This window comes from Rhineura floridana, chromosome 5 (assembly GCF_030035675.1).
Source record: "Rhineura floridana isolate rRhiFlo1 chromosome 5, rRhiFlo1.hap2, whole genome shotgun sequence".
NCBI lineage: Eukaryota > Metazoa > Chordata > Lepidosauria > Squamata > Rhineuridae > Rhineura > Rhineura floridana.
The window spans coordinates 141,548,571-141,576,219 of record NC_084484.1 but is presented as its reverse complement, the minus strand read 5'-3'; the positions used below and the strand labels follow the sequence as shown (position 1 = coordinate 141,576,219).

Sequence of the window (27,649 nt, the reverse complement as noted above, 5' to 3'; positions counted from 1 at the left end):
AAAAGGTATTGCCCAACTGTGGATTTTTGAGTTGGAAATAAAAAAGCGGAATCCAAGAGTGAATTGGCCTAGTTGAGCAACATTTTATTAATTCATTAAATATCCCGCCCTTCCTTCCAGTAGGAGCCAAGAGCGGCAAACAAAAACAGAACATCATAAAAACAGACTTTAAAACACTAAAACAAAACATAGTAAGCAATTGGGAAGACGGCACGGCCAGCTGGAACTCTGAACAGGATCCGTACTGCTCTAAATCACTTAGAATCATCATCACACATTTATACTGAAAACAGACAGTGCAGCAAGGAAAAAAAACACTCGGTACAGCCGGCCCCACTGACTGCTGACGCTCCCCGCCCTCCATTCAGACTTCCCTCGTGCATCTTTCCATGCCCTACCTGCGCAGCCAATGGAGATCCCAAAGGAAGCCGGAAGTCGGGGGGCGTGCCCTCTAGACATGCTACTGCGCAGGGCCAAGGTGCCATTGGGTGCTGGCTGCGTGGGTTGCGGCGCTGATTTCTGCCTGCCTCTTGAGCTGAGCGGCGCGTTTCATGGGTGGGTGCTGCTGAGAGACGGACGTAGAGACGCCCCATCCCGGGGCTCGTCGGATGGAAGCGCAGGGTGGCCTGGAAGGACTCCGGTCCGGAGTATTGTCCCGCCGCGCAGGGCGGGCTCCACGCGTTTTTGGCTGGGCGCTCCCCACAGCTGTGCTCTGTGGCTACGGCTTCTTCGCCAATTTACGGCCGTCGGAGCCTTTCCTTACGCCCTATTTGTTGGGATCGGACAAGAACCTCACCGAGACCCAGGTATTCCAGACCCTTTCCTTAACTAGGTGAGGGGATAGAGGCACTTCGATTGGGTTTGCCGCCTCCACAAATATGTGAGGCTAAGGAGACTTGCCGGGGCTTATGGCACAGTCCTCTATATGCCTACTGGGAAGTAAGGCCCATTGAGTTCAGTGGGACTTTCTCCCAGATAAGTGAGCACAAGATTTCAACTTTTACTCGTAGCCCCGGCTTCTATTCCATGTGAAGGGCCTTAGCTCTTGAACGTACGCAGAAGTAATAATGGAGAGAGTACTCTCGAGCATATTCAGAGAGCCCCTAACCTCAAATTAACCATCTTTCCAAGTTTGTGGACACGGTTTCCAGGCAGGCTTAATCCCCCGGCATCTCTTGATTTGGAAAGCAAAGGCTGAGACTAATTATGGGTCATTATGGATGAGTGGGTTGCTCTTGGAGCCTCAATGATCAGCTATCTGGGAAGACAGAATTACACGTTTCTGTGCCATTGAGACCTCAGGCAGCTTGATAAGCATCTGATTTACTGAGTGGAAGGAGGAGGGTAAGATGGTGTAATGGTGGGAAAGTGTGGCACTGACTAACAACAAGCGGGTCTGCTGCTTTCCACTTGTCAAACCCTTCCTAAAGGTAAGGGAACTTTTCTTACATTATTAGCTTGCAATGCAATCTTGTTACCGGTTGTATACTGAGTTTACATGCAGAGCTCAATACATACTAGATCAGGGATGGGTGCATTTAAGGAGTATGGGGCTTACTTTTCCTTTCCGTACAATCCTGAGATCCACTATCTGGAGCCTGGTGCAAAAGACATACACTTAGAATTAAAAAATTCTGAGACCACACATTTATTTTGAGTATCGGAACTGATCAGAACTCATAGTCCTTCTACACACCTTCCTGGTATGTCTCTTGACCCCCACCAACTTTCTTACTATCAATACTATAATGTGGGGGTCCTGTTGTTGCCATTGCTAGACAATTTGTCCCCGTCCCTTATCTAGATTAAGCTTGCTTCTACCCTAGCTGCTTTCTCTGGTTTTGTGGGAGGAGAGCTGATAAAATCAAAGGAAAAAAGAAAATAATGCCATTTGAACTTAGAAAACCAGTCATTAAAGAGCCAAACACCTGTAGGTGGGAGGAAATCAGTTCAGGAAACAATTAAAGGACTAATTTCAATAATGGTGGGAGCTACTTAAAGCCATGATGAATGGAGAGGCGTTTGCTGGTTGAAGGCTGTAATCATAAACACAATTTCCAGGGAGTAATCCCACTGAATTTCTGAGAAAAGTTCAAAAAGTAATGGGAATATTTTTATCCAAGTAGAGCTGTTTGGAATTTTAGGACCAATTCTGAATAGTGTGCTAAATATCCCCCATTATGAGATTAATCCAGTTTGTGTAAGTTCTAGCTTTTGTTGTAAGTGTGGCGAGAACAACTTCTGTTTGGTTCTCTTTTCATACTCAAGAGCAGATACAGAGAGGGTCCTCCAGCTGGCTGGCCTATCCTTACCTGTGCTGCTCTACTTGCCTTCTTTCCATTGTAAATTACTCCTAGGGAGCTCATCTCACTTCCAAACTCTCCCTCCTCCTCTTCGGACCAGTCAAGAGAGAGCAGACATCTGTTTTTGTTCCTCTCCTCTGAAGAATGAGAGCAATGACTAAGCCTAGCCATTGTGCCTCCAACTTAGTTAGGAAAGGCTCTAGTTCTAGCTATTTATCAAGTATGTATTTCTTTTAATAAAGTAATCTTTTTTTATTTTAAAGCAAGTCTAAAGTCTTGGAGATTCAAACGAAAATAATAGCTTTCCTTCCCTCAGGTAAACCACATGCACTCTGCACAGAAAAGCAGAGCAAGCTACACTAAGCGAAACTCTGCTAATTTTACCAATATTCTAACATGTTAAAGGTGTTAAAGGTCATATTTTATTTACTATGAGGGACAGTAGGAAAGGAGGACTGCCCAGATTCATGGAAAACTAAATAGTGTGGCTAGCAGAAAACAGCTAGAACTGCTTTTTAAACTACCAGAATCTGGTTGGAATTTTCAGATTAATTCTGGCTCACTTCTTTGTGCCTCTGAATAACCAACTGTATATTTTGGTACTGAAGATACTGTAACCAGATTTTGCATGATGCTTCCTGAGATCAAGGGGCAGTTTTTTTGTCTGTTTGGACACAACTGACATCAGTTTGAATCAAAATGGTGCACTGAACCTTTCAAAACTACACTGATTTTTTTTGTTTCTTAGTATTCCTGAGGAACACTGGGTACGAGGCTGCTAGTTCTTAATATTTTCAATTACGTGGGAGAAACTGTAGCTGCAATTCTAAACCCATTTACCTGAGACTAAGCCCTGTTGAATTCCGTAGGACTTAATTCTGAATAGACATGTATAGGATTTCACTGTACATCTTGTACCTGTAAGAATGTTAAAACACTGACAACATGGGTAGGAAGCTTTAATGTAAGAGAATTGCCGCTCAAATATTTTTTAAATAGAATTCATGAAACAAAGCTTGGACATGGCATGGTTCTATTGGCTATATCAATTTTTGAACGGAATAGTTATTATCTTTCATGAATAATAAATAATGCAAATGGTCTCGATCTTTAGCAATTGCTTACTGAGTAGATGAAATACAGCCCTTGCAAATGATCATACTTTGGTTGCTGCAGATGATGCAAAAGTGACTGAAGATCTTGTGATAAGATTCTGTCATCTAGTCCTACAAGTTTTCAGACAATTTGCTTACTGCTGCTTTTTGTACATGGTCTTGATTTTCAAATTTGCAAAGGCCTAAGAAGGAAAAAAATACACACAAATCTTTGGTGACTGTTGTCCATGTCTCAATTGGATGTGAGTGACTCCATATGCCTAATTCTTGTTAAGCACATGTTTATGTGCTTATTTTCCAGAGTGAATATTAAAAAAAACAACCCTTTTTGTGTGAACCAGCCTTACAGGGTGATCTTCCATTGTCTTTTCTGCTTAAATTCTCTACCCCACTGTCCTTCAACCTTGGTTATCCAGATTTTGTTGGACTTCCACTCCCATCAACCCCAGCTAGCTTAGCCAGTGGCCAACGATGATGGGAGTTGTAGCCCAACAACATCTTGGGATCCAAGGTTGAATAACAATGTCCTACCCCACATGCACTCTATTGCAGTATATTTTAGGTACTTTTTAAAGATGGGGTTGATGACCAGGCCCTGACCCATTACTGCAGTTTCCAAGCCAGAGGTATATAGTGCTGTGGCAGCCAGGCCCCTCTAAGACAGTGGTTCTAAAACTTTGAATTTGCACTTCTCATCTAAAACTACTTTACCTTCTCTCTGTGCCACGCCGCCTCCAACCTGCAACATGCAAAAATCCTTCCTCTAAGCTGTTTTCATACAGTCCATTCCTAACTGCAGGTATGGTTCAATGGGGATGGGGAACCTCTGGCTCTTCAAGTATGGCCGGACTACAGCTCCCATCACCCCTGACGGTTGGCCATGCTGGCTTGGGGTGGAGGGAGTTGGAGTCCAACAAAAAAATTTTCAGGGCCAAAGGGTCTCCATCCTTACCCGAACAGAGTAGGATTATTTCTGTCTCCCTCCTAAAACCATGAATAGGGAAACATAAGTCTTGAGTACCTGTGCTTCTAAGCTCCTTTCTTCTAAAATCACACTGGGGATGGTGGAGTGACTATACAGTCACCTCTCTCAAACCCAGTGTGGAGCAGGGAGGAACCTCTGCCAGGGTGTTGGGGGGGAAGGCATTCCCTGCCTCAGATTATTTTCTCTCCCTGGAAATGTCTACTGAACGCCATAAGGTGCCCCATGCTCTCTAAGGGATTCTGGCTTTACAATAACCTCTCTAGTGTCATGAGCCCTGTGGAGTGGTCCTGCAGTGATGATGAAGAAGGGGACAAAGTTACAGATTGGGACCCGGGGGAGGATTCAAGCAACTTCCAATAGGAAGCACTGTGGCAGTAGGCTTAAGTACTTTTGACAGTGACAGCTCCTCCCCCTTAGCTCTGGCTACAACAGACAGGATGGTGGCAGATCAGGAGCCTGTCCCTTCTCCTCCCCTCTACCCTTCCTCCCAGGGCGTTGCCACGATGCATACCTTCTCTAGAGGAGGAGGGCCTCGATGATGTGCCACTGCCCCCATCGCCCCAGACAACTGCCCCCATCGCCCCAGACAAGTGTCCCCACTTTTCCACCTCGAAGGAGTGCTTGCATGTGTACGCACTCCCATTCTTTTTCACCTTCTTCACGCAGGGAGCAAGAGCCCGCCTGACCCTTGTTAAGGGTTGAAAGGGTGTGTGTGTCTAATTGCTGTGACAATGTCTTAGCTTTGAGTAGTCATGCCTAGTTTGCCATATAGAGCTGCAGAATCTTGTGTAACCTGTAAGCTAAATCATGAAGTGCACTAAACTGGAGTTTTCCATTAAACATACTAAAGGAAGATACACCAGCAGGTCTGATTTGAATGGGTTGGGCCAGGACACCTAGAGAGAATTTCTTTGGCTCCTACCTTTCTACACTTTGACATTAAGTCAAAACTTGTATTTGAAAGGGCTGTTGGTGATAGTTTGAGGGTTGCACTCCTCTGTTACATATGCTACTATTTATACACCTCTGACTTTGGTCTACATTTGAACTTGAATTATATATTGGCACCTTTTGTGAACTTTATTGTGGAGAGATGATGATGTAAAAACTTGAAAGCAAATAAAATCTGGCTGTTGCCAAGCAGCGCTGGCAAGATGCCTAGATTCCATTACTCAAATACCTGTTGTTAGAATGTGAACTTTCCATTTTTTAAAAAAAAGTTCATGATGACTTCTTCTTTTAGGTCTTCAATGAAATTTACCCAGTATGGACTTACTCTTATTTGGTGCTGCTGTTCCCTGTCTTCCTGGCAACAGACTATCTTCGATACAAGCCTGTAATCCTTCTACAAGGACTAAGCCTTATAATGACATGGTTTATGCTGCTTTATGCGGAAGGACTGCTGGCTATTCAGTTCCTGGAATTCTTCTACGGACTGGTGACTGCCACGGAAATTGCCTATTATTCCTATATCTATAGCGTCGTGGACCTAACCTTGTACCAAAAAGTCACAAGCTACTGTCGAAGTGCTGCCCTTGTGGGTTATACCGTGGGCTCTGTTTCTGGACAAATCCTGGTGTCTGTTGCTCACTGGTCTCTGTTCAGTTTGAATGTGATCTCGCTCATCTCTGTATCTGTTGCCTTTGCCATGGCCTGGTTTCTGCCCATGCCACAGAAAAGTCTTTTCTTTCATCATCCCCCAAACACCCAGGTCAGTAAGGAAATGAAGGTTGTAGAGTGTAAAAATGGAACAGTCGCCCGAGATGATCCTGCCTTAAAGAGGGTTCCTGGGTGGGAAGATGTTGAATTGAAGGTTCCTTTAAATCTAGAAGAGCATCCTGCAGAGCAGCAGGTAAGCAGTACTGCTGTTTTCAGGGGGACTGGAAGACACAGCTCTGTCATTGCACAGGAAATCTCTGTTGGGTTAATTGACCATAGTGGACTCTATTGCTTGTGGCATCTCAGGGCACTTCACTGGTTTTCACTTTAAATTCTAAGGATGTGATCTTTAAGCATGGCTGTGTCAGTGGAGTCCTATTTCCTGCTGGAACAAGTACATTTTAGAATACAAGCAAACTGTAAGGCAGCATAAAAGCCAAATGCAACAACCAGCACAGTCAAGTGCCATACAGAGTGCAGAAACTAGAACCATTGAAAATCATCAGTCATCCCATTTCTTGTTGTTATGTGCCTTCAAATCGATTATGACTTATGGCGACCCTATGAACCTCCAAGAGCATCTGTCATGAACCACCCTGTTCAGATCTTGTAAGTTCAGGTCTGTGGCTTCCTTTATGGAATCAATCCATCTCTTGTTTGGTCTTCCTCTTTTTCTACTCCCTTCAGTCATCACATAGGGGACTTAAAAATAAAATCATAAAAGGCCAGAGAGAAGGGGGGGAAAAAGGATCATTGCAAATTCTTTTGAAAATCTAAGTGTTGGTGTGGAGGACATGTGGCATCTCCAAGAACAGATGATGTCCATGTGTTTCTGGAGGCAGACTACTAGCCAACTAAGAATATGAGACTGTTACAAATGCTAGATATCCTTTGGAAATAGTAATGAAGCAGAAAGCTTCTAAAGAGAGCTAGAGCGAAGCCATGGCCAGTTGTCAGGGTCAGCTGCGGTCCAGAGATATGCACCAGTGAAGTTAAGGCAGGGTCTGAAAAAAATAAGACGTCTTTGTGTGGAAATGCTTCTAGAGGAGTTTGCAAGATGTAGTGGAACCCCAAATGAGTATTTCAGGAGGGAAAGAACTTCTGCAGTTGTGTAAACAAAGCTAGGAATTACTTTAAAAAAACTGTACTTCAGCCAGAAGAGATTCTGTGTTCTTGTGTTTGTTATGTTTGCTAGGCTACAATTGGCAATTAAAGCTTTTGGAATGTCATGGAATTAATATTACCCAGTCAAGCTCTGCTTCCCTAGCAAAGGATTAGTGCGAAGCTGGGAAAACTAGTGTAGATAAGATGGTGGCAGTTCAGTTCTACTGCAGGAAAATGAATTAACATAATGGTAGTCTATCGTTGCTTAGGTAAAATGCTGCTTCCCTCTTCTACTTTCTCATTCCTCCCCCCTGCCCCCTGGCAGCCTTCAGCTGAAATTTGCAGGAGCAGGCTGTTTCATACTGGGTGTCGGGTCAGTGCGGTGTCTTCTACTAGCCTACTTAGTCCACTGATGATGAAGGGAAGGAAATGTCTTTTCTAAAAGGAGATTCTGTAGTTGTAGGTAATGGTGCAAATATGGCTCTTATCTGCACACTGTGTACACTACTGATAAACTGCAAATCCAGCTTAACTGTCAAATATCTGGCTGCAACCTAAGCACAGATTATTTCAGATTTCTAGGTGGAAACTACAGATTCCAGGCAGCAGTCTCTGCGGGAGAGAATACATAGGCAGATCTTGCATCAGTCCGCTAGGCTGTTAGCAATTTTCAAAATGTTTCCACTTCAGAGTGTGCACAGCTCTGCTGTTCCTCCTCCGGCGCTGACTGAGGAAGGTGACTTGTGTTTCCCGAACTGATGGAATCTGCAGGTAGTAGGGTTCTTTGACATCCCTTGTGCTACTCTCTTATGGAACTACCTGAGGTCAGGTGCTGAGCTTCATTCTGGTTCCAACCTTGTGGTCACCTACTGCTTGAGAAAGAGAAGTAGAATTTGAGGTTATTTTTTCTTCTCTGCACCCCATAGTCCAGTATTTGCCAACTGGGTGCTCCAGAGAAACTTTGTGCTACAATTCTCCAGGCTGGTGAAGGCTGCTATAGGTGTTTAGTCAATGTATGCGGAATTGGTATGTTTGTGGCTGCATGTCTTTTGTGTCTCAACTAAGGAATCGAAAACTAGTCTGCTATTAATGTTTTCCCCCTCCCTCTGAAAAGAGCTTGACTGCTCTTAAAAATGCAAGTTTTAAAGATTCAGTAAAACACAGGAGGCAAATTTAGGGGTGGGCAGTATTGAAACTTCCCCCTGACGGAAGAGACTTCCTCCCAGGTGCCTGTGAGTTATGTAGATGGGGAAGTTCTCCTCCTTTGCTCACAAATTCCATTTTGTTCACTTTGGAAAGCTCTATTCACTCAAACCATGATCCTTTTGTAGTGAAATTACTAGAGCATATTCATACCACTTGCGCCTGTCTCCGGGGTCATGCTGTCTTGGGGCATCGATTCGCTATTCAGTTCCTCAATAACATGAGAAATTGGAGATGGCTTAAAACTAGGAGGAAATAAGCTTGGTCAGAGATGAAATGAAGGGCCTTTCTGTATGTGTGTCTCATTTACTGCATATAGCCCTTCTGTCTGGGGAAATCTTGTTCTTGGGTGGTTCACAGTCTGTGGAATGTGGTTGCAGATGTGTCTTGTGACATTCTCAGGAGAGCTACTCCCCCCCCCCACCATTCACATTAAGGAGAGACACCATAGCTTAGTGGTGGAGCACATGCTTTACATGCAAAAGATCTCAGATTCAATCCCTGGCACCTTGTGGTAGCACTAGGAAAGACTCCTGTCTGAAATCCCGGAAAGCTGTTGCGAATTGGTGTAACCCAATAGCTAGATTAGGATCAAGCCGATGTGGTGTCCTCCAGAAGTGTTTGGGCTCCAGCTCCCATCAGGGATGATGGGAGTTGTAGTTCAACGTCTAGAGGGCGCCACTTTAGCTACCTTTCGGCTACCAGAGCAATGGTCTAACTTTGTATAAGGAAGCTTTCTCTGTTCCTTTTGCTAGAATCTGGCTTCTGACCTGGATTACACAACTAGCCAGATATATTTTTAATAGGGTGAGCAGCTGTTCTTCTATCCCGTTCTGAATCAAGGCCACCTCTCCACCACAACTGCATGCTTTTGTCATTGTAGACGTACTCACCAAAGCCTGAAGTGTGATCCCCAAATATCCGACCCATGCCAACCTACTCAAGTGGCTGCTGCTATAGCCAGTTGAAAGTGGCAGACTTTCTGCTGTTCTTGTGTTAGTCACAAGGTCTCCAATTAGGCTTGCTTTGTGCAGGTGGAGAGGTGTCTCTTCCTGTCCAGAGCAGAATCTGAACAAAAATGCCAAGGATTAGGAAAAGGTGATCCGTGCTGTATGATGGAAGGAGGATGCTTTTTTAAATTGGTAACCTCCACTACAGTGGCCACCCTGTGAAAGGGAATAAAAACATGTGGAACTGCCTTATACAGAGTCAGACCATTGGTCCATCTAGCTCAGTATTGTCTGCACTGACTGACAGCGGCTCTCTAGGGTTTCAGGTAAGGGACATTCCTAGCCCTACCTGGAGAAGTTAGCAATTGAACCTGGGACTTTCTATACCTTCCCATCCTCTTGTGTGCACAGTATTGAAAATGATTCTTCCCATGGTGAAGAAGCCACATGATAGCCTGAGGTAGAGGTAAGCCAGGACAATGAATAGAGTTTGGGAGGGGCAACATGGAGAACTTCACATTGCTCTTCTCCATCTCTTGGTCATGCTGGAGTGTGACTGAGAGGTTTTTGGGCCTTTTATTAAAAAATTGATGCTGCATAACACTATGGGCATGAAGTGGTCACTAGAAAATATGAAAAATATATATACCCATTTTAAAAATTAAAGAGATGTTACGGATTGGGGAACTTCATCAAATACTGGTGAGCTTGGGATACCTTTGCTCTTGCAAGCCTGTCTAACCTGTTTCAAACCCTGCTTTAAATTTGCCTAGATAGAGATACCCTTATTAAGCTTAATCTAGTTTTGTCCTTCTTTTTGGTAAATCTTGTTGTGGATGGTAAATATGCAACTTTGTGTTCATCTCTTTCTCAGGAACAAGGAAGCAATGGCTTTCATCATATTGCAGACAACTTTGCAATAGTAACACTGTTGCCTTGAAACGGCTTTCATCCGCAGATGGGGACATGCTATTTAAGGACAATGTGCTGTCACTTGTAGCCTTCTAATCTTACTTTCTCTCTGCAGAACACAAATTTCATCAAGCAGTTGTACTGTAACTGAGGGTAGGTAAGGTGCAGACTGTTCTTAATACATAACCTTAGGTTGCTTTGTCCCTGTAGAAAGAAGGAGCTAGAGTAATCAGCAACAGTGTGCAGCCATTACTCTCCATTGATTTTAAAGGTGCTGAATGTGTCTGGCCTGATCATGAGAAATATAATCACCTGGAGCAATTGGATGTGGCCTATCTTGTTTTCTCAATAATAAACAGTTGTTGACAGGCTTCCTTTGAGTATAGCATTGAACCATTCCAACCCCCGCCAGCACAGCTAATGGTCAGAGATGATGAGAGTTATAGTCCCATTAATTTCTAGAGGAGCACAGGCTCACCAAGTGATTGGGTTAATAGATTTCTCCTGTCAGATGTTGCATAAGGATGGTGGCTGTGGTCACAGCCTTTTTTTTTTACAAGCTGTTCATGCGGCATGCCCATCACCAGTATATTTTGTTCAAGTTTTAGTGAGCATTTCAGAATCTTTAATGAGAAAATAATTCTAGCAACTTATCGTCATCAATTTACAGCTCTCCCTCAGTTGGTATGATGAAGTACGTGACTTTACTGTTAGGGCTGAGCTGAACACTTTTTCAATTGGGGGAGGGCAAAAGTAGCGCATCTTGTTAGTTGCCTATTTGATCTCTGAGCAGCTGCTACTTTAGCACCTTTTTTAAAAACAACAACCACCCCAGGTTGTCTCTGTCCAGTGAATACTGATTCCAATCAATTGGCAATCACATAGTAAGTATGATGTCACAACACTGCATAGCCAATAGACTCTTTCCAATAAGGCTTCAGGCCTGGTCATGGAACAGAGGCTGCCTTAGTTGCCCTGCTTGATGACCTGCACTGGGCATCAGACAGGGGGAGTGCATCCCTGTTGTTGCTGCTGGACCTCTTGGCAGCATTCGATACCATTGACCATAGTATCCTTCTGGGCTTTCAAGCTGGGGTGGGATTGGGAGGCACCGTTTTTTGTTGGCACTGGTCCAACCTGGTGGTCACGTCCCAAAAAGTATTGCTGGGAGGCTACTGCTCAACCCCCTGGCCGCTGGCGTACGGGGTCCTGCAGGGTTCCATTCTGTCTCCCATGCTGTTTAATATCTCTGTGAAACTGCTGGGAGAGTTTATCTAGATATTTGCTGTACAATGTCATCAATATGCTGATGACACACAACTATCTTTCCCTACCATCTGATTGCAGGGAGGGAACACTCATCCTAACCTGGTGCTTGGAGGCTGTGTAGGGCTGGATGCGGGTAACAAACTGAAACCTAATCCAAACAAGACAGAAGTGTTGCTGGTCAAGGGGAAAGCTGTGCCAGGGATAGGACTGCAAACTGTTGTGGACAGGGTCACACTCCCCTTGAAAGAGCAAGTCTGCCATTTGGGAGTGCTCCTGGATCCTGCCTTGCTGCTTGAATACCATGTGGCTGCAGTAGCAAGGAGTGCTTTTGGCCAGCTCAGACTCATCAGCCAGCTGCACCCGTTCCTGGAAGCAGTTAACTTGGGCATGGTGACACATGCATTGGTGACATCGAAGTTTGATTACTGTAACATACTCTACATGGGGCTGCCTTTGAAAAAGATTTGGAAACTGCAGTTGGTTCAAAATGTGGCAGCCAGAATGTTAACTGGATCATGGCACAGGGATCGTAACACCCCTGGTGCTTTGTCGACTCCACTGGCTCCCAATTTGTTTCCGGGCCCAATTCAAAGTGCTTGTTTTGACCTTTAAAGCCCTAAATGGCCTTGAACCAGTGTAACTGAGGGACCACTTCTGTATGTACTTGTGCATAATTTAAGATGAGCTGCCTCTGGTTTCCTCTGCATGCCTGGAATGAAAGATGTTAGACTAGTAGGTACGTGGGAGAGAGCCTTTTCAGCTGTGGCCCCCAGGCTCTGGAATACCCTACTCCAAGAAGCCCACTCTCTCTCTTTCTGATTGTTCTGGAGACTTCTGAAAGCCATCTTGTTCTAGGGAACAGGGAGGGACTGAACGTAGAGCCTGAAACGGATTTTGTTTTTCCTCCCTTATAGTTTTACCTCTTTAGCCCCCTTTTAAAAACACTCCTCTAGATTTCTTAACTGTATTTTATGTATTTTAATCCATTTTAATTGTTTTGTGTTTTTTTATTGTTTATGATTTTATTATGGGCCCCCCTTTTGTAGGGCAGGATAGAAATATTTATAATAATAATAGTAGTAGTAATAGTAGTAGTAGTAATAATAGTAGTAGTAATAATGATAATAATAATAAATTGACAGTGAGAGCAATGCTTTCTGGGCTACCATTGCCCTCACTCTGTATGTGCAAATGCTTTTGCTGTTTTTTGTAGGACCCTCCCCCCATATTGCTGAAAGGTGTTTGTGTGCTTTCTGCTGCTGCTGCTGCAAGCTTACATGAAAAATGTCCCACCCCCTTTGCTCAGTCCTAATCATTCGTAGAGCACTAAATCTACAAAGGGTGCTAGAATTCCTATCTTGATCGTAGTCATAGCAATCCTGTGAGATAGTGTGTATTTTATTTACTGGAAAGGAACTAAGGCAGAGAGTGAATGCATCACCTGCTATAGCAACTTGGTCATTGTTGGCCAGGATCAAGACTATAAACGCTGATCTCCCTTGTTAAAATCTACAGTGTCCATGGAATGCCATTAGCTTGTTGCTATTTTACCTCAGTGTAAATGTTTGCCTACACCACAGTTTTGGCAAGGATTCCATTTGCTACTTGTACATGGCAAGAAGCATTCCGTTCTTGAAAAAGGGAGCCTGTAGTGGTAGGTCTTTTGCTCACTCTCTGCACCATTCTCAAGCATGGACCAACCAATGTTTGCAATGTGGGTAAGGAAGCTTTCAGGTTATATAGAACTCTTGCTCGGGTTCTTGTTAGAATTGTTCTGAACATGGTGATAGCTCTGACTGTAGTTCTTTCACTTTAAGGGCATAAAACAGGAAGTTTTTGCAGACTGATTAGAACTGTACAAAAGAATTTGCAATGCTTTCTTCAGATTCTTAAAAACAAATCTCAGTTGTCCTTTTTAAGGCATTGGGAATTAGTAGGGTCCATTACTGACAGAAGAAAGCTTTATGCATGAACTGAATAGCAGTTTAGAGATAAGCTACTTGAAATACCGTCTAGCATCATGGCACAGCATGACCTAGTTGCCACTGAGCCATAAAATATTTACCCACCCTGTGAAAAGATCTGGGGCTGTGCAAAGACATGTTGGGAGAGAGAAGCTAATGGATGCACAATATGGCTTCTCTTTCTGTCCCGCCTGCCTCTCAGTCAATCATTGACATCATAATGACAGCTGATTGGCATTTGGGAAGTGTATGAGCCCTGTGCATGGCTCTTGAAGCTCTGAGCACAGGGATTACAAAGTAGTTTTCCAGTGCACTTCCCAAACTCCCAACAATCAGTTTCCCAAGTGTAAGCAGAGAGCCTGCATTGTGCCGCATTTCTGGAGCTTTGGGAGGTACTATGTGAAGCACTTTGCAAGCCCTGTGCTCAGTGCTTGCAAAGCGCATAACAATCAGCAGGTTGTTAGGTGCTTGGGAAGTGCTGGGCAGCAACTTCACTTTTGCTAATCTTTTTGAGATTTTCTAAGCACAGCTAGCTGCCTAGGCTTTAGTAGAGGTTGCTGCCTTTCTTATGTGGATTGGTGTTGCAATGTGCAGTGTGGTATAATCTCCCTTCATATTGGAAATGGTTCACCTTTGGAGATGTAGTCTATACATTGAGAAAGTATATGGTGCAGCCTTCCAGGGCCATACCACTTCTAAATGCAAGTGGGGGAATCATGCTGGAGTCTGGATGGGCTGGGTGGGCTGGATATGTCCCTGCCTGTGGAAGGATAGCATAGTGATGATAAGGATTCTAGTCTAGCCTTCTTCTTAATACTTTTTTTCACCGTTAAGGGAGTTTTTGATGTGATTCTGGATTTAAACCCAACCCTCATCTGTTTCTGAATTGGTACAGACCCAGGTGGGCTGTACCATCTTTTTCAAAACCTGTGGGTGTGTATTGCAATGGCAGACAATTTTAAAATTGTGGATGAGTGTGTGTGTGTGTGTGGGGGAGTAGCTTACACTAGTGTCAGTTATATGAGTAGTTTCCAGTTAGTACAGCATACTCAAGAAATGCCAGTGTTCTGGATCTTTGAATTTAAAACTGTCTCTTGACAAATCCTAAATCAAGCTGAGCAAGTAGGTCAGCTAAACAGCTGCTGTATGTCATGACTTGCAGGACTGCAGTTGATTCACACTTATTTGTACATAATGCATTTCACTTGATATTGCACAGTGTCTGGCATTATCCTAGACATGGTGGGATTTTAAACACTGTTGTAGATTTTCAGCATTATCTGAGATGGCACTTCTGCCATGCACACAGGGCAAAGGAGGAGTTAATTGCCTCTTAGACCAAGCAGAAGTGGAATGAAGGACAGTAGACTCCATCTTGTCATCCAGATGAGGATCCACAAATGCCCTTGCCAGCTTGCATATTTCTCTCTGGTGAGAGCTCAGCATCCAGAAGAGTCCCTTCCCTTCCTCTTGTCTCGAGAAATCTGAGGTCTCTGTGATGCCGGCAGGCTGAAATGTAAGGGGTCTCTCTGACATGTGAGGATTGCACTGAACCTCAGGCAATTGAAAAGGTAGGAGACTTTTGGTCACATCCACACCATACATTTAAAGCACTCTTATGCCACTTTAACAGCCATGGCTTCCTCCAAAAAATCCTGGGAACTGTAGTTTAAGGATGCTGGGAATTGTAGCTCTGTGACAGTTCTCCTACCCTTTGGAACTCCCTCCCCTTTAATATTAGACAGGCGCCATTTCTGTTACCTTTTTTGGTGCCTACTGACGACCTTCCTTTTTCAACAAGCCTTTTAAGTACAGACTTCATCCCAGTCTGCATCTGTTTTGGAATTGCTTTTTAAAGTGTTTTGTTTTTAAGATGTTTTTATTGATTTGTCCCTTGTTTGCTGTCTTGGGGTCCTTCTGGGAGGAAGGGCGGGATAAACATTTAATAAATAATAATAATACTTCCTCTCAGCACCCTTGACAAACTACAGTTCCTAGGATTCTTTGCAGACCATGACTGTTTTTTATTTCTATTTTTCCTTTTACAGTTATTATAATAATAACAGAAGCCATGACAGTTAAAAGTGGTATAAGAATGCTTTAAATGTGTGGTGTGGATGTGACCTTCGTGATGCTTTCCTGGGGGTGTGAGGCTTGGTGTAGTGAACACACCAAGCTCCTACTGGGCTTCTACTGGGAGGAAGGGTGGGATATAAATCAAATAAATAAGATGAGCCCCCATCCTCCTTTTCAGATGTGGAGAAGGGAAGAGGCTTAGTCCACCACCAGTGAGCTGGCTCTTGTCTCTGTCTTCTGGAGCTCTTTGATGGTGAGGACAAATTTTGGCTAGCTATAAAGGCACACCAAGATTGATTGACCCCAGCCTTTAATACTGTACATTGCTTTTTATATTTTATAGACAAACAACTAATTAACTCTCTAAATGGTGCAACAGAAGGAGTTAGTCTAACAACATGAGATCAGTTTTGCTATCCTTGTTTTGCGTGCATGCTTTTTTCATGTTGGGATTAAAGTTCCTGTCCTAGTTATTGGGAAGATAGCCTGAAATGATTTATAATGGCTCTTGAAGTAATTTGATTTGGTACTATTGTATTTGATGCCCTTAGTAGTTTACTAGTTCTCTTTATTAATTTACTAGTTTCTAGGCCTTGACACCAGGGCTGTGGAGTTGGTATGCCAGACCTTCGACTCAGACTCCTCTATTTTTCTACTGTCCGGCTCCTACTCCTTCATAAATGGCAAATGTATATTAACTAGTAATAACAAATTTACTGTAGTAGAATGGTAGCACAAGGCATTTCATCACCACCATGTGAATCCAGAGCTTGGAAAAGTTACTTTTTTGAACTACAACTCCCACAAGCCCAATCCCTGGGACTGATGGGAGTTGTAGTTCAAAAAAGTAACTTTTCCAAGCTCTGGATTCACGTGATGGTGATGAAATGCCTTGTGCTACCATTTTATTAAGTATTAAGTAGTAGAGTTGAAGACTGGATGGTCAGTTCATATGATGACTTTTCATGGACCGCAGCTTTCCCTCCCTCTCCACCCAGATTCCATCATTCAAGTGGCTGTCTAAACTTTCTCCTTGGCACAAACTCTGCCTTTTTGTATACCATTATTCAAAAAGATCAAAAGGGATTGTGGTGGCACATATAATCATGTTTTGTGCTTATGATTCATGAAATGAACAATTTGCTAGAGGCAGGGCCTGATCTAGGATAAAAGGAGGACTATGAGTGTCTCCTGGGTGTCAAGGGCCAGCTAAAGATCACCCCACAGTGAGTGGCTCAGGGGTTACGTGCCCTGCCACCTGTGCAGCTGTGGGCAAGCTGCATAGTCCCAAGGAGCCCAGTTGCCCCCAGCTGGCAGTTGCGGACAAGGAAGGGGCTGGCTTGTGCAGCTGTGGTAAGCTGAGCAGGCCCTAGCCAGCTGGAGAGGACTAGCTTCAGAGGGAGGCAATGGTAACCCCCCTCTGAATACCACTTACCATGAAAACTCTATTCATAGTGTTGCCATAAGTCGGGATCAACTTGAAGGCAGTCCATTTTCATTTTCATGAATGTATGCAAAAACTGGCCCTGTTTAACTGTTCATCTTTTTTTTCCAATGGGAAGAAAGCCAGATGCATTGCTGTGTAGTGCTGCTGCTTATTTTTGAATAAGTTTTTTTTTTAGGCCTGTTCGAATCTGTAATCGTCCAATTGTGCTATTGTACATGCAAGTGACTCTCTTGCAGAAAGCTGAGCTTAATTTTTTGTTTTAAATCTATTCAGGAGGAGAAGGTGGATATTTTGAAAGTAATCAAAGAGCTCTGGCAGGACTTCCTGCAGTGTTACTCGTCCCGGCCTCTGCTGTGTTGGTCTGTGTGGTGGGCATTGTCAACATGTGGTTACTTCCAAATCATAAACTACGCTCAAGGCCTGTGGGAAATGGTGCTACCTTCTCAGAGCTCTGAGATCTATAATGGTGGTGTGGAGGCTGCTTCCACACTATTAGGTAAGTTCCCTCTTTAAGTCCTTTTTTTAAAAAAGAGAGAGATGCATGCCATAGGGCTCTCCTAAGCACCAAGTCCAAAGGACTGAACGTGGCTTTCTTACGGTGTTGGTATGTTGTGCAGTTGCCAGAACTGGTGTTTTCCTACTGCAGGGGTGAGAGACCATCTTGTCTAAACAGCACGCCTACAAATTGCTGTTGACTGAGCTTTGTGTGATGCATGCATGGGATGACTCAGTTGCTTCTGCTACCAATGTAGTAATATGTTTTGAAATTCTGTCTGGAGATTATAGTGTTTATAGGAACCTCCTGGAGAATTCATGTAAGCAAAACATGCTCAGCGTGTTTGGAAATGTTTTGTTAGGTTCATGAATATCACCAATGTAATGCCAGTTGGAGCAATGTGCCTTTGGTTACACATGCTTGATAGTACAACCACAACTGAGTAATGATCCTAACTGCTAATACTGGGCAACTTTTCTACACTAGCTTCCCACCTGTTTTCTCTCCACCCTCAAAATTCTCAAGCCTACATGCACTATATAACTGTAAAAGCCATAAAACAGAGACAGCTAAAACAGTTTAGGCCAACTGCCGCATTGATCTGGGAGCAATCCTCCAAAGTGGTTGTGGTCAAAGTGAAAAATGGGTATGCCCAGTTCTAAGTTTTTTAAAAGACAAATTCCGGACAGGCTTAACCTCTTGGCATCACAGAATCACAGCAAGGGAGCTGTGGAAGTGGTCAGTAATTTTTTTTAAAAAAAACAAAAGTTAATGGACAAGTTTTGGGGAAGTCTTCAGCAAAAAAAACTATTGGGGGCTGGATCTGGCCTGTGGTGGGCTAGCCTCCCTTGCCCTAAAGCAGGTGTGGGGAACCTTTGACCTTCCAAATGTGGTTGAGCTATAACTCCCAGCATTCCTGGCCATTCACTGTGCTTGCTGGAGCTGGTGGGAGTTGTAGTTCAGCAACATCTGGAGGAACTGTACATGCAGTCTTGTGTTTAAGCACTTATCTGATAGCCAAAAGTGACAAGGCATTTTGTGCAGGTGAGTGTATGGAATTCCAGGCAGGAGAGTGAGCAGGTTGGTAGGGAAGGTATGGATCCAGTACAGAAATTGAGTTTGCTGCCAGAGGAGCAAAACTCCTACTTGTGAACCCAGCATAGAAATGCAGGTGGCTGCTGGAGGAGGGATGGAACTCTGTCCCTCCTCTGACAGAATCCAGCAGACTAGTAGCAAATTTTGCACATTAGTAACTTTTGTGGGTTTATTTACAAGACTCCATTCATGCTTTGGTAATCTCCTGTGTGGATTATTGCAATGAGCTCTACTACATATGGCTGCCATTGATGATGATTTATCAGAGCCAGTCCACAGAGATTATATTACTACTCTTCTTGCTCATCTGCACTGGCTCCTTGGTTCAGTTTTGGCTCCGATTCATAAAATGATGATTTTAACTTTCTAAGATCCTGAATGAGCTGGTTCCTACCTACCTGAAGAGCTACTTCTTCCATGTATTACTCCCTGTTCATTGAGGTTAGCTGAGACAACTCTGCTTCAGATTCCAACCTTCCAGAAGCTTAGGTCAGTGAGGGCTCAGAACAAGTTTTTCTTAGTGGTTACACTCAGATAATGGAACACCATTTGGCCACCACGTTTACTCTTTGCAGGCCTCCACAGGCCTAGCTTATTTTGGCAGGCTTTGACATCTGCCATGGGCTGCAGTGGAAGCTTTGTGTAATTTTTTCTTTTTTTAAATTCTAGGATGTTGAGCACCTTTTGACTGTGCTTTTAAATGTTTGTACAATGCTTGGAATGCGATAGGAAAGTTTTTCTAAAATGAAGTTTAATAATAATAACGGTTAGATAATTAGAAAATAATTGTAACTTGGTTTAATGCAGGAGCATCAGGCTTCCTGTCCTAGAAACGCTACTGTAGAGTTTGCAAAAGTGTTAACCCTTCTCTTTCTGCTTACTCTGAACTCTGTGAGGTACTTCGTGAAATACATAGCGAAACTGTTACTGGTGTTACCGTTTGTTCTGATTATCAATGCCTAGCAGATAAATGTCTTCAAAATATATGCTGGATACAAGTATTTTCAAACACTAATTTATTTGGCATTTGCACTTACAGGAGCTGTGGCTGTATTTGTTGCAGGCCACATAAAGACATCTTGGGCTACTTGGGGTGAGATAGCCTTAGCCATGTTCTCCCTCTTCATTGCTGCGGCTGTGTATATTATGGATACTGTTCGTAACATCTGGGTGTGCTACGCTTCCTACATAGCATTCCGGATTGTATATATGCTGCTTATCACAATTGCAACGTAAGTGCTATTTTGCAAACTCTGTCAGTTTATATATGCCCCAACTGAACCTAGCTTTGGGGATGTGTTGTTTATGTTTGCGTGAATACTTCGGCCTGTCACAGAGACGGCTATGAAATAGCCATGGGTTAAAGCACAGGGAAGATAATAGGGATGACCTGGGAGCCAGCAGCTTCCTGGCAAGAATGCCTATTGAACAGAACATTTTAGCTTATTGATGTAAGTCCAGTATTGGTATTTATTATGTTTCTATAACTAGGAAGATAAAAACTTAGATTAAAATGCGGCCTGTTGTCGGGGATTATGAGAGTTGTAATCCAGCAACATCTGAAGGGCCACAGACTCCACACCACTGATCTACCCTTAGTGGCAGCAGCTCCTCAGGGTTTCTGACAGAACTTTCCCTGCCCTTCCTGAAAGGACTGAAAGCTGAGATTTTTGCATGTGAGCTACAGCCCTTCCCAATTGGTGTCCCTCATTATTTTTGGACTGATGCCTTTTGCTTTACATAGCTGGAGTTGGAAGGGGGTTGTTGAGTTGAACTGCTTAAAACCACACCTGGCTGACCCCCTAATTCTCACAAAGTCTCCAGGGAAGGTCATCCTACATCTTGCCTTGAAAATTTGTGCCAGTACCTAACCTGCACTTAAGAATGCTCTGGGTTTTCAGTATAAAGCTGTAATCCTATATGTGCTTACAGAGGAGTAAGCCCCTATGAGTGACTGGAGTTACTTCATAGTAAACATGCAAAGGATTGTGCTACTTGTTTAAACCCAGGTCTGCTAGTTCCTCTTGTCAGCTTTGCTGGGAAGCAGCAATTCTTAGTTCTTCTAAAATGCTGGCAAAAATGGCTGACTGCAATACCATCCCAGAATATGAGTTAAATATACAGTTTCATCAGCTATTTCTTACTACTTGTTCCAAACCCATAAATTATCTTTGCTTAAAGCGCAATTGTTTCCAGTTCATTGACTGACTAAATGCCAGAAAGATATATTGCTAAAGTGGTTATTGCATTGCTGAAGTTTATTTCCTTCCTTGGCTATTTGAGTCTTCTCAGCTGTAGTCAAGTTTAGCCAGTTCTCTCCTTTCCATTCTTATACATTTTGACTCCTCCCTTCCGTCCAGTGTTTACCAATCCCATGTAATTTGTCGCTAATTTTATCCTTAAAGCTCATCGTAGTTAATATCTCAGCACCTCAACTATCCTCCCAACACTGAATGAGATCACTGTTCACATTTTACAAATGGGCATATCAGCCTCCATTTCCTAAGGAATAGGAAAGCTGGGATAGTACAACCAGTTAAACTGCTTTGAATTTCCCTTTGATACTTGGCTAGGAAATGTCAACATTGAGTGTTTTGGCTGATGCAATAAGGTCATTGCATAGGCAAATGTTTAAGGGCCACATTAGATGTGACTGTGACTCTTTGTATGTTAAATATGTAGAGCATGGGGGGGGGAACCTTAGGCCTAGGGACCAAATGCATTCTTCCAGGCTTCTGTATTTGAAAAATCCAGCCCCCCACAGGCCACAGTCTCTTCAGTGCTTTTGTTTGACTGTAACATATAATCCCTCTTGCTTGCCTGGAAGGAGGATGGAGAAAAGTGTTTTAAGCACGAGAACCTCTGACTTTTTCATGTCTCGCATGCATCTTATACTTAGTAGAAAAGTGCAAATCATAGTCATTGCTCTGCCCATGTTTGTGTTTGCCTTCCACTTGGGGAACATGGCCTTTGGGCTGAGAAGGGTTCTCCATTCCTGATGTAGAAAGAGATAACGTATCCAATACTTCATAAGCAAAAGAGGTGCAGAGGTGAGTGTAAAATCTCTCCCCTGCCTGCAGGTTACCTTCCTATAGCCCCACCTGCTAAGCATATTTTTCTCAACTAGGACTTTGGTAGCAAAAGTGACTCTGGCTGAGATTAGAAGTTTTGGGGGGAGAAAAGTTATAGGGAAGTAAGCCATGGAACAAACTAGGAATCTGCTTTCCTGTCCCCATATAACTAAAAAAAAATGTAAATGTACTGCCTTCAAGTCAATTCCGACTTATGGTGACCCTATTAATAGGATTTTTGTGGTAAATGGTATTCAGAGGGGGTTTACCATTGCCTTCCTCTGAGGCTGAGAGGCAGTGACTGGCCCAAGGTCACCCAGTGCGCTTCATGGCTATGTGGGGATTCGAATCCTGGTCTCCCAGGTCGTAGTCCAACACTAATCACTGCGCCACACCGGCTCTCTCCATATAACTCATTTGCATTTAAAATCTGTGATCAGGATATTTCCATGTGTTAGCAGATGCATCTAGTCCAGGAGTAGTCAATATGGTGCCCTCCAAATATTGCTGGACCCCAGCCAGATTGGCCACTGGTTAAGGATGATAGGAATTGTAGTCCAGTGCCTATGCTGGCAGGGGTCAAACAGCATCTGGAGGGCACCACATTGGCCACCCCAATCCAGTCTGTCCCTACCTCTTTTGATTATTAACTTATTTGGACCTCTAGTGCTTATCCTAAAATAAATCGTTTGCATCTGTGCTTATGTTCTATATTTCTTCTGTTTTTTTTTTTCCTGTGAAGGTTCCAAATCGCAAAAAATTTAAGTGTTGAGCGCTATGCACTTGTTTTTGGTGTCAATACTTTCGTTGCCCTGGCCTTGCAGACGATGCTCACATTGATTGTTGTTGATGCAAAGGGGCTTGGGCTGGACATATTCACACAGGTAAGGCCTATTTTGGCTGAGTGGGAAAAGACGCTATACAGCCTTTCTAGTAAGAGTCTTTTATCTGTCTCAAGGTGTGAGAGGTCATCTTTTGCAGGGGGTGGGTAGTGTCTTGTGCTGTGTTTGTTGGGTGTGTGTGTGGGGAGTTTCCCCCTGTCATGTTCTATGATGAACATTGGGAATGCTTATCATAGTCTCTCCTACTGAGTCACCAAGAGGTAAAACAAATTCAGTGATGCCATTTGTTGCCCATGTCCTGTTTGAAACAAGTTTCTCTCTGGCTTGGCTTGGATGTACCTAAATCATGCGTTGGGAAAAAATGGATTGTGTGTTAATTGGAGCAGAAATGTAACCCTTATCATCCATTGTAATAGAGGTCTCAAAGCAGTCCAAGATGTCTTAGTGCCTGAGACAGAAAATCCAAATAATCTGCCCACTTCCCATTGTGGTAAAGATATCACTAAATTTATTGACTGTTTTCTGCCCTGTGATGGTACCCCCAAATGTGCAACATCACCTCACCAGATGTCTTCCCCTGCCTAATGATAGGACTGACTCTGACTTAGGTTCTCAGTTGACCACTCCCCCTCTTTTTTTTCTGCAGTTCATGATCTATGCTGCTTACTTTGCTGCCATATCGGTAATGTTCTTGATCAGTGGGATATGCAGTATTATCAAGAATTACTGGAGGAAGGAAAGGAGGAGAAATGAATCTACAGCCAACAGTGCTTAAAATGCCTAATATAGACTTGTTCAGCACTTGTGTCAGGGATCTATTTAAATATGCTGGTTCCTATTTATTAATATATTCAAATGCTGTTATTTCAAGACTGTTATCTAAATTGTCCTTGATCTATATTTGTACTATATTAGTAGTATAAATTAGAAACTGAATGTGTTTAACTATATCTTACATAAGTAAGAACTTTATATGTAATATACTGGTCTCAGATAATGCCTTTCTAGTGAAAACTACATATCTAGAGAAAGTCAGAAGCATGCTTAAGGCTTGCCAATTGCGTCCTGTAACAGAGAAGCCCATAAAGCAGCCATTGAAGTGAAGGTAATTGTTGAAACTTGCCGAGTCCATCCTGTCACAGTGCTCTTGGTGAGCCAGGTCGAAATGTGAGGAAGTAGTCAAGAAGTGGAAACAATGGCAGCCTTCAAGTCAAGTTGGACATAGAAGCAGAAGAATACTACCCAGGCTGGTAGATGCAAACTCATGAATATTAAATAGACTCCTCATACATACGCACAAACATTTTTCACAATGTAGTAGGTCCTGTCTTGTCTGCATTTTGTATTTATAAAGGCTTAAATTTCTTTGATTACCCTTACCCAACTAGTTTAAGTAGATTAATTAACCTGCTGACTACATGTCCATCTCTGTTCATAAATCATATGGAGCAACCTACCTAGGTTCAGATGTGGCTTGTTCTTAAAATCTTAGTTATCCCTTGTAGGCTTTGTTGAACTCCTCCACAAACTTTCTTAACATCTAGGAAAATGAACTGACATGATGACAGCATTGTTTTCCATAGCCCATTCAAATAATACAATCTCCCTTGATTGCCATTTCTGCCTATTGCTAAGTTGTATTCCAACTGTGGCAAAAATGCATTTGACAACCCTGGCATCTGATTTGACATCTTGTTGATTGTTTCCTTTGATTTTTCACTAGTAATTGGGTTGTCTGATGTCTCTTAAAAGCGTTGTTTCTTAGTGTGAACTACTTGGGGCTTTTCAGCCTTTTAAAGCTTTTTTTAAAATGAGGGAAATAATAGGACAGTTTTTCATAATAAGAAAAGTTCTGAAGAATTACAATATCAGATTCTGTCTTTTCCTCCATTGTAGGGTGGATGTTGTGTGGGTTACACTGAGAGGCTTTTGCATGGCTTGTGTTTGTAAATGTCTTGGGGAGCAGGGATGCTGCTAAGTTACATGTTTCATTTCTCATCCTTTCCATGTGCAGTTATTTTGGCCATAGTTATTTCCTGTCTTTTGCAAAAGTGAGGGTTGAACAAATCCATAACAAGAAGGACTTGCCTGAGGGTTGCAGTGATATTTCCTGGCTAGTTGCTAAGGATATTAGACCATATAATGGGACTGTTGTCAGTGCTACACACTTCAACATGACAAGCACTTTTATGTAGCTGAAAGCCACATATAGGTTATCACATGTGGTGACTGCACATTGCATCCAGCTGGGTATACACACTTTGCTTCCTGGTGCATGTAAATCTAGCAAATTCCATGTAACTTTCAAGGTGGATGTGCTTTCCAAGTAGGAAAAGCATAGTGTATGACCTAAGAGCCCCATGTGAAGTAGGCATGTGGTACTTGTTTATCTAGTGCTGTCTCTGATGCATTAAAATTAAATGAAGGAAATGGGAAGAATGGAAGGATGTTCAAAATAAGTATAGGTGTTTTTATCTGTGATTACAAAGTTCCATTTTATTCCTGGATTTACAATACTGAGCTTGGTGATCACATATGAAATTTAGATTTGATATAATACCTAAAGCATGCCACTGCCCCCAAGTACAGTGAGTTGAAACCTGGATTTTAATTTTAAACATGGTCCCCTTTGGAGGCAACTGAATGAAAATTCAGAAAGAAGAAATAGCTATTCTTAGATAAATTTGGACAAATTTCTTCACATCTTAAGATTTTTATAGTTACTTTTGTGGTGAAATCCATATTGCAAATCTAACATCTAAACTGATCCAACAGACATTAGGTTTCTAGGTACCAGGTGACGGGAGCCTAATAAGTCACAAGACCATCCATCCAGATACCATAAGGTAATTTTTACCATTTGCTCAAGCTGAGGAGGAAACAGCTGTGTGAATCTATCTTGATGTATTCTCTAAACAAAAACTTGAAAACATTGTTAACAGGAAAGTGACAACTTACCTATATCAGAAACGTAGAAAGGAGGATTGGGTAACGAAAAGAGGAAGCTGAACTAACAATCAAGTAGCAGATAATATTTTCTTACCTCTTGATCCAGATGTGACATTAATTTCATAGATGTAGTTAACATGCATTTTAAAATATAAAAAGCTATTGAGGTGAAACCGGAGCAGCCTTGGGACTGTGAAGTTGAACTCTTGTTCCAAATGATAGGTTCCCAACAAAAAATAACTTTTAATACCATTTCAGGGGAAGCCTTTGTTGGTGTCAATAGGAGCTTCCCTTGATATGCAAATAGCGTTTTTTGCAGAGGTTATTTTTGTTGGGACCTCTGCAGGGAGAGAGTTAAACTCCATCTCCCTGCTTCCAGAGTCCCAAGGCTTCTCAGGCTTTCCCTCAGCTGCTATTTACATTGCAAGTATGAATGTTAAAGTAAAATTGCACATCTATGTCTAGATTGGCCCTCTGTGTTCTGAGGGAACTGAAATAACTAGAAAACCTCATATGTAGGCCAATCCTGTTAATAGAAGGTAGATTACCAAGATGTCTTCCTTGCCTAAGAATTGTCTTGTAGTAGTTTGTATAGGTTGATTGTGCTACACCAATCCAGTCTGGTGAATGTAAGCCTGGTAACGATTCCAGGTTCTGTTGTGACATAGGAAAACTTTATTATGTCCAAGTTGTAAAGCTATTTTTTTAATCAAATAAAATTATTTTATGATATTCTTATAAGCTCATTTGTTTTAATAGTGTAATGCTATGGTTACAATTTGAAATGGTCTTAAAACAATTCTTATAATCTGCACTCTGCATCACATTAAAAATATTTCTCTGTAGTTTAAGTAAAACTTGGTACATTTGATAAAGGGAATTAGCCTGCCAGATGAGAATTGGGTGGCAGGTGCAGACAAAAATAAAGTCAAACTGAGGTATGATATATAAGTTAACACCATCCTTGAGGGAATTCTGAGGTTTTCAGAAATACCAACAGTTCAGGGTTGTTTTTTTTGCTCCAGTGTGCATCACATTATACCTGTATACATTTAGCCACATTTGCCATTTCAATATCCATTTCACCCAATTTGGAGACTAGTTCCTCATAGTCCCTTTTCATTTTTACCACCCTGAATAGTTTGGTGTCATCAGCAAGCTTGGTTTATCCTGCTGCTTACTCCTAAATCCAGATAATTTATAAACAAGTTAAAAAGCACTTGCTCCAACACAGATCCCTGGAGCATCCTACTTCTATCATTCTTATTCTCTGCTTCCTTCATGGTGTTATGCATACCAACATTGACGAATATGCCCTTTGGTGGCTTGTGTTTCAGAGCAAGACTGTAGAGTTGTGCCCCAGAATACTCTGTATATTGCTAGTGATCCTGACGTTGCTTACGCAGTTGAGCCAGAACTTTCCCCTCACCCTTTATATTCATTTTGGGCACTGGAAATGTTGCATGCTTTGTTCATGTAAATGTAAGTTGAGCTGCCCTCTAAAAATGTGAGTTTGTCTTTTGCTGTTTTGAACTTGTAGTATTTATTTCAGCATAGCTAATTATAGGTTCCATGTGGTCCTCAATTTACTCAACAAATTTATTTTTGAAGTCCAATCACCTATTCACCTCACATAGGAGATGAAAGTAAAACTAAATGTTTAACTTACTACAGTTTTACTTACTACAGTTTTGATAGGAATTTGTGGTGGAATCCATTGGTTCCCCAATGTTCTTTGGTATTACCTGATGTTGGGGTTCCATCGTCCTATTGCTATCCAGGCTATACATCTCTGGGGGAGATGTGGAGCCATGAATTACTTTGTCCTCTTCCTATAGTGTTCCAAAAGTGGCAATAACAGGTTGCAGCTTTGTTTCCTAACTCTTACAGAAACTGACCAGATATCAGTTACTTTAATGGTCAGGAAGTACAACAGCAGAAGCATAACATATCTGTGGAGATGTCTACAGCTAAGTCATAACCTCTTTCACCTGCCTCACAAGCATGAAAGACCTATCTTGTGTCAGCTCCTTATGATGATGATCCTTCATTGGGTTCGGTGAAGCTACCAGCATGGTGTTTATCTATGTGCCAACATTTACAAGTGACAGTGGCACAGGGAATATCTTATTCACTATTTATTTATTTATTATTTATTTAGAATATTTCTATCCCGCCCTTCTACCCTGTAATAGGGCATTCAGGGTGG

The 27,649-nt window shown here is 42.5% G+C and overlaps 1 protein-coding gene across 2 annotated transcripts; it reads left to right on the top strand.

Moving 5' to 3' along the window:
* The first annotated feature begins 427 nt into the window (after window positions 1–427).
* SLC19A2 (solute carrier family 19 member 2) lies at window positions 428–26,181 on the top strand. 2 transcript variants are annotated; one of them, XM_061628295.1, is made up of 6 exons: window positions 428–806; window positions 5,647–6,114; window positions 17,261–17,483; window positions 19,618–19,810; window positions 22,392–22,533; window positions 23,138–26,181. In XM_061628295.1, the coding sequence occupies exons 1-6, from the start codon at window positions 609–611 to the stop codon at window positions 23,264–23,266; spliced, it is 1,353 nt and encodes a 450-aa protein (XP_061484279.1). In that variant the 5' UTR covers window positions 428–608; the 3' UTR covers window positions 23,267–26,181. The 2 variants fall into 2 exon arrangements, with proteins under 2 accessions (XP_061484279.1, XP_061484278.1); XM_061628294.1 differs by having other exon boundaries at window positions 430–806; window positions 5,647–6,255.
* Window positions 26,182–27,649: the final 1,468 nt, after the last annotated feature.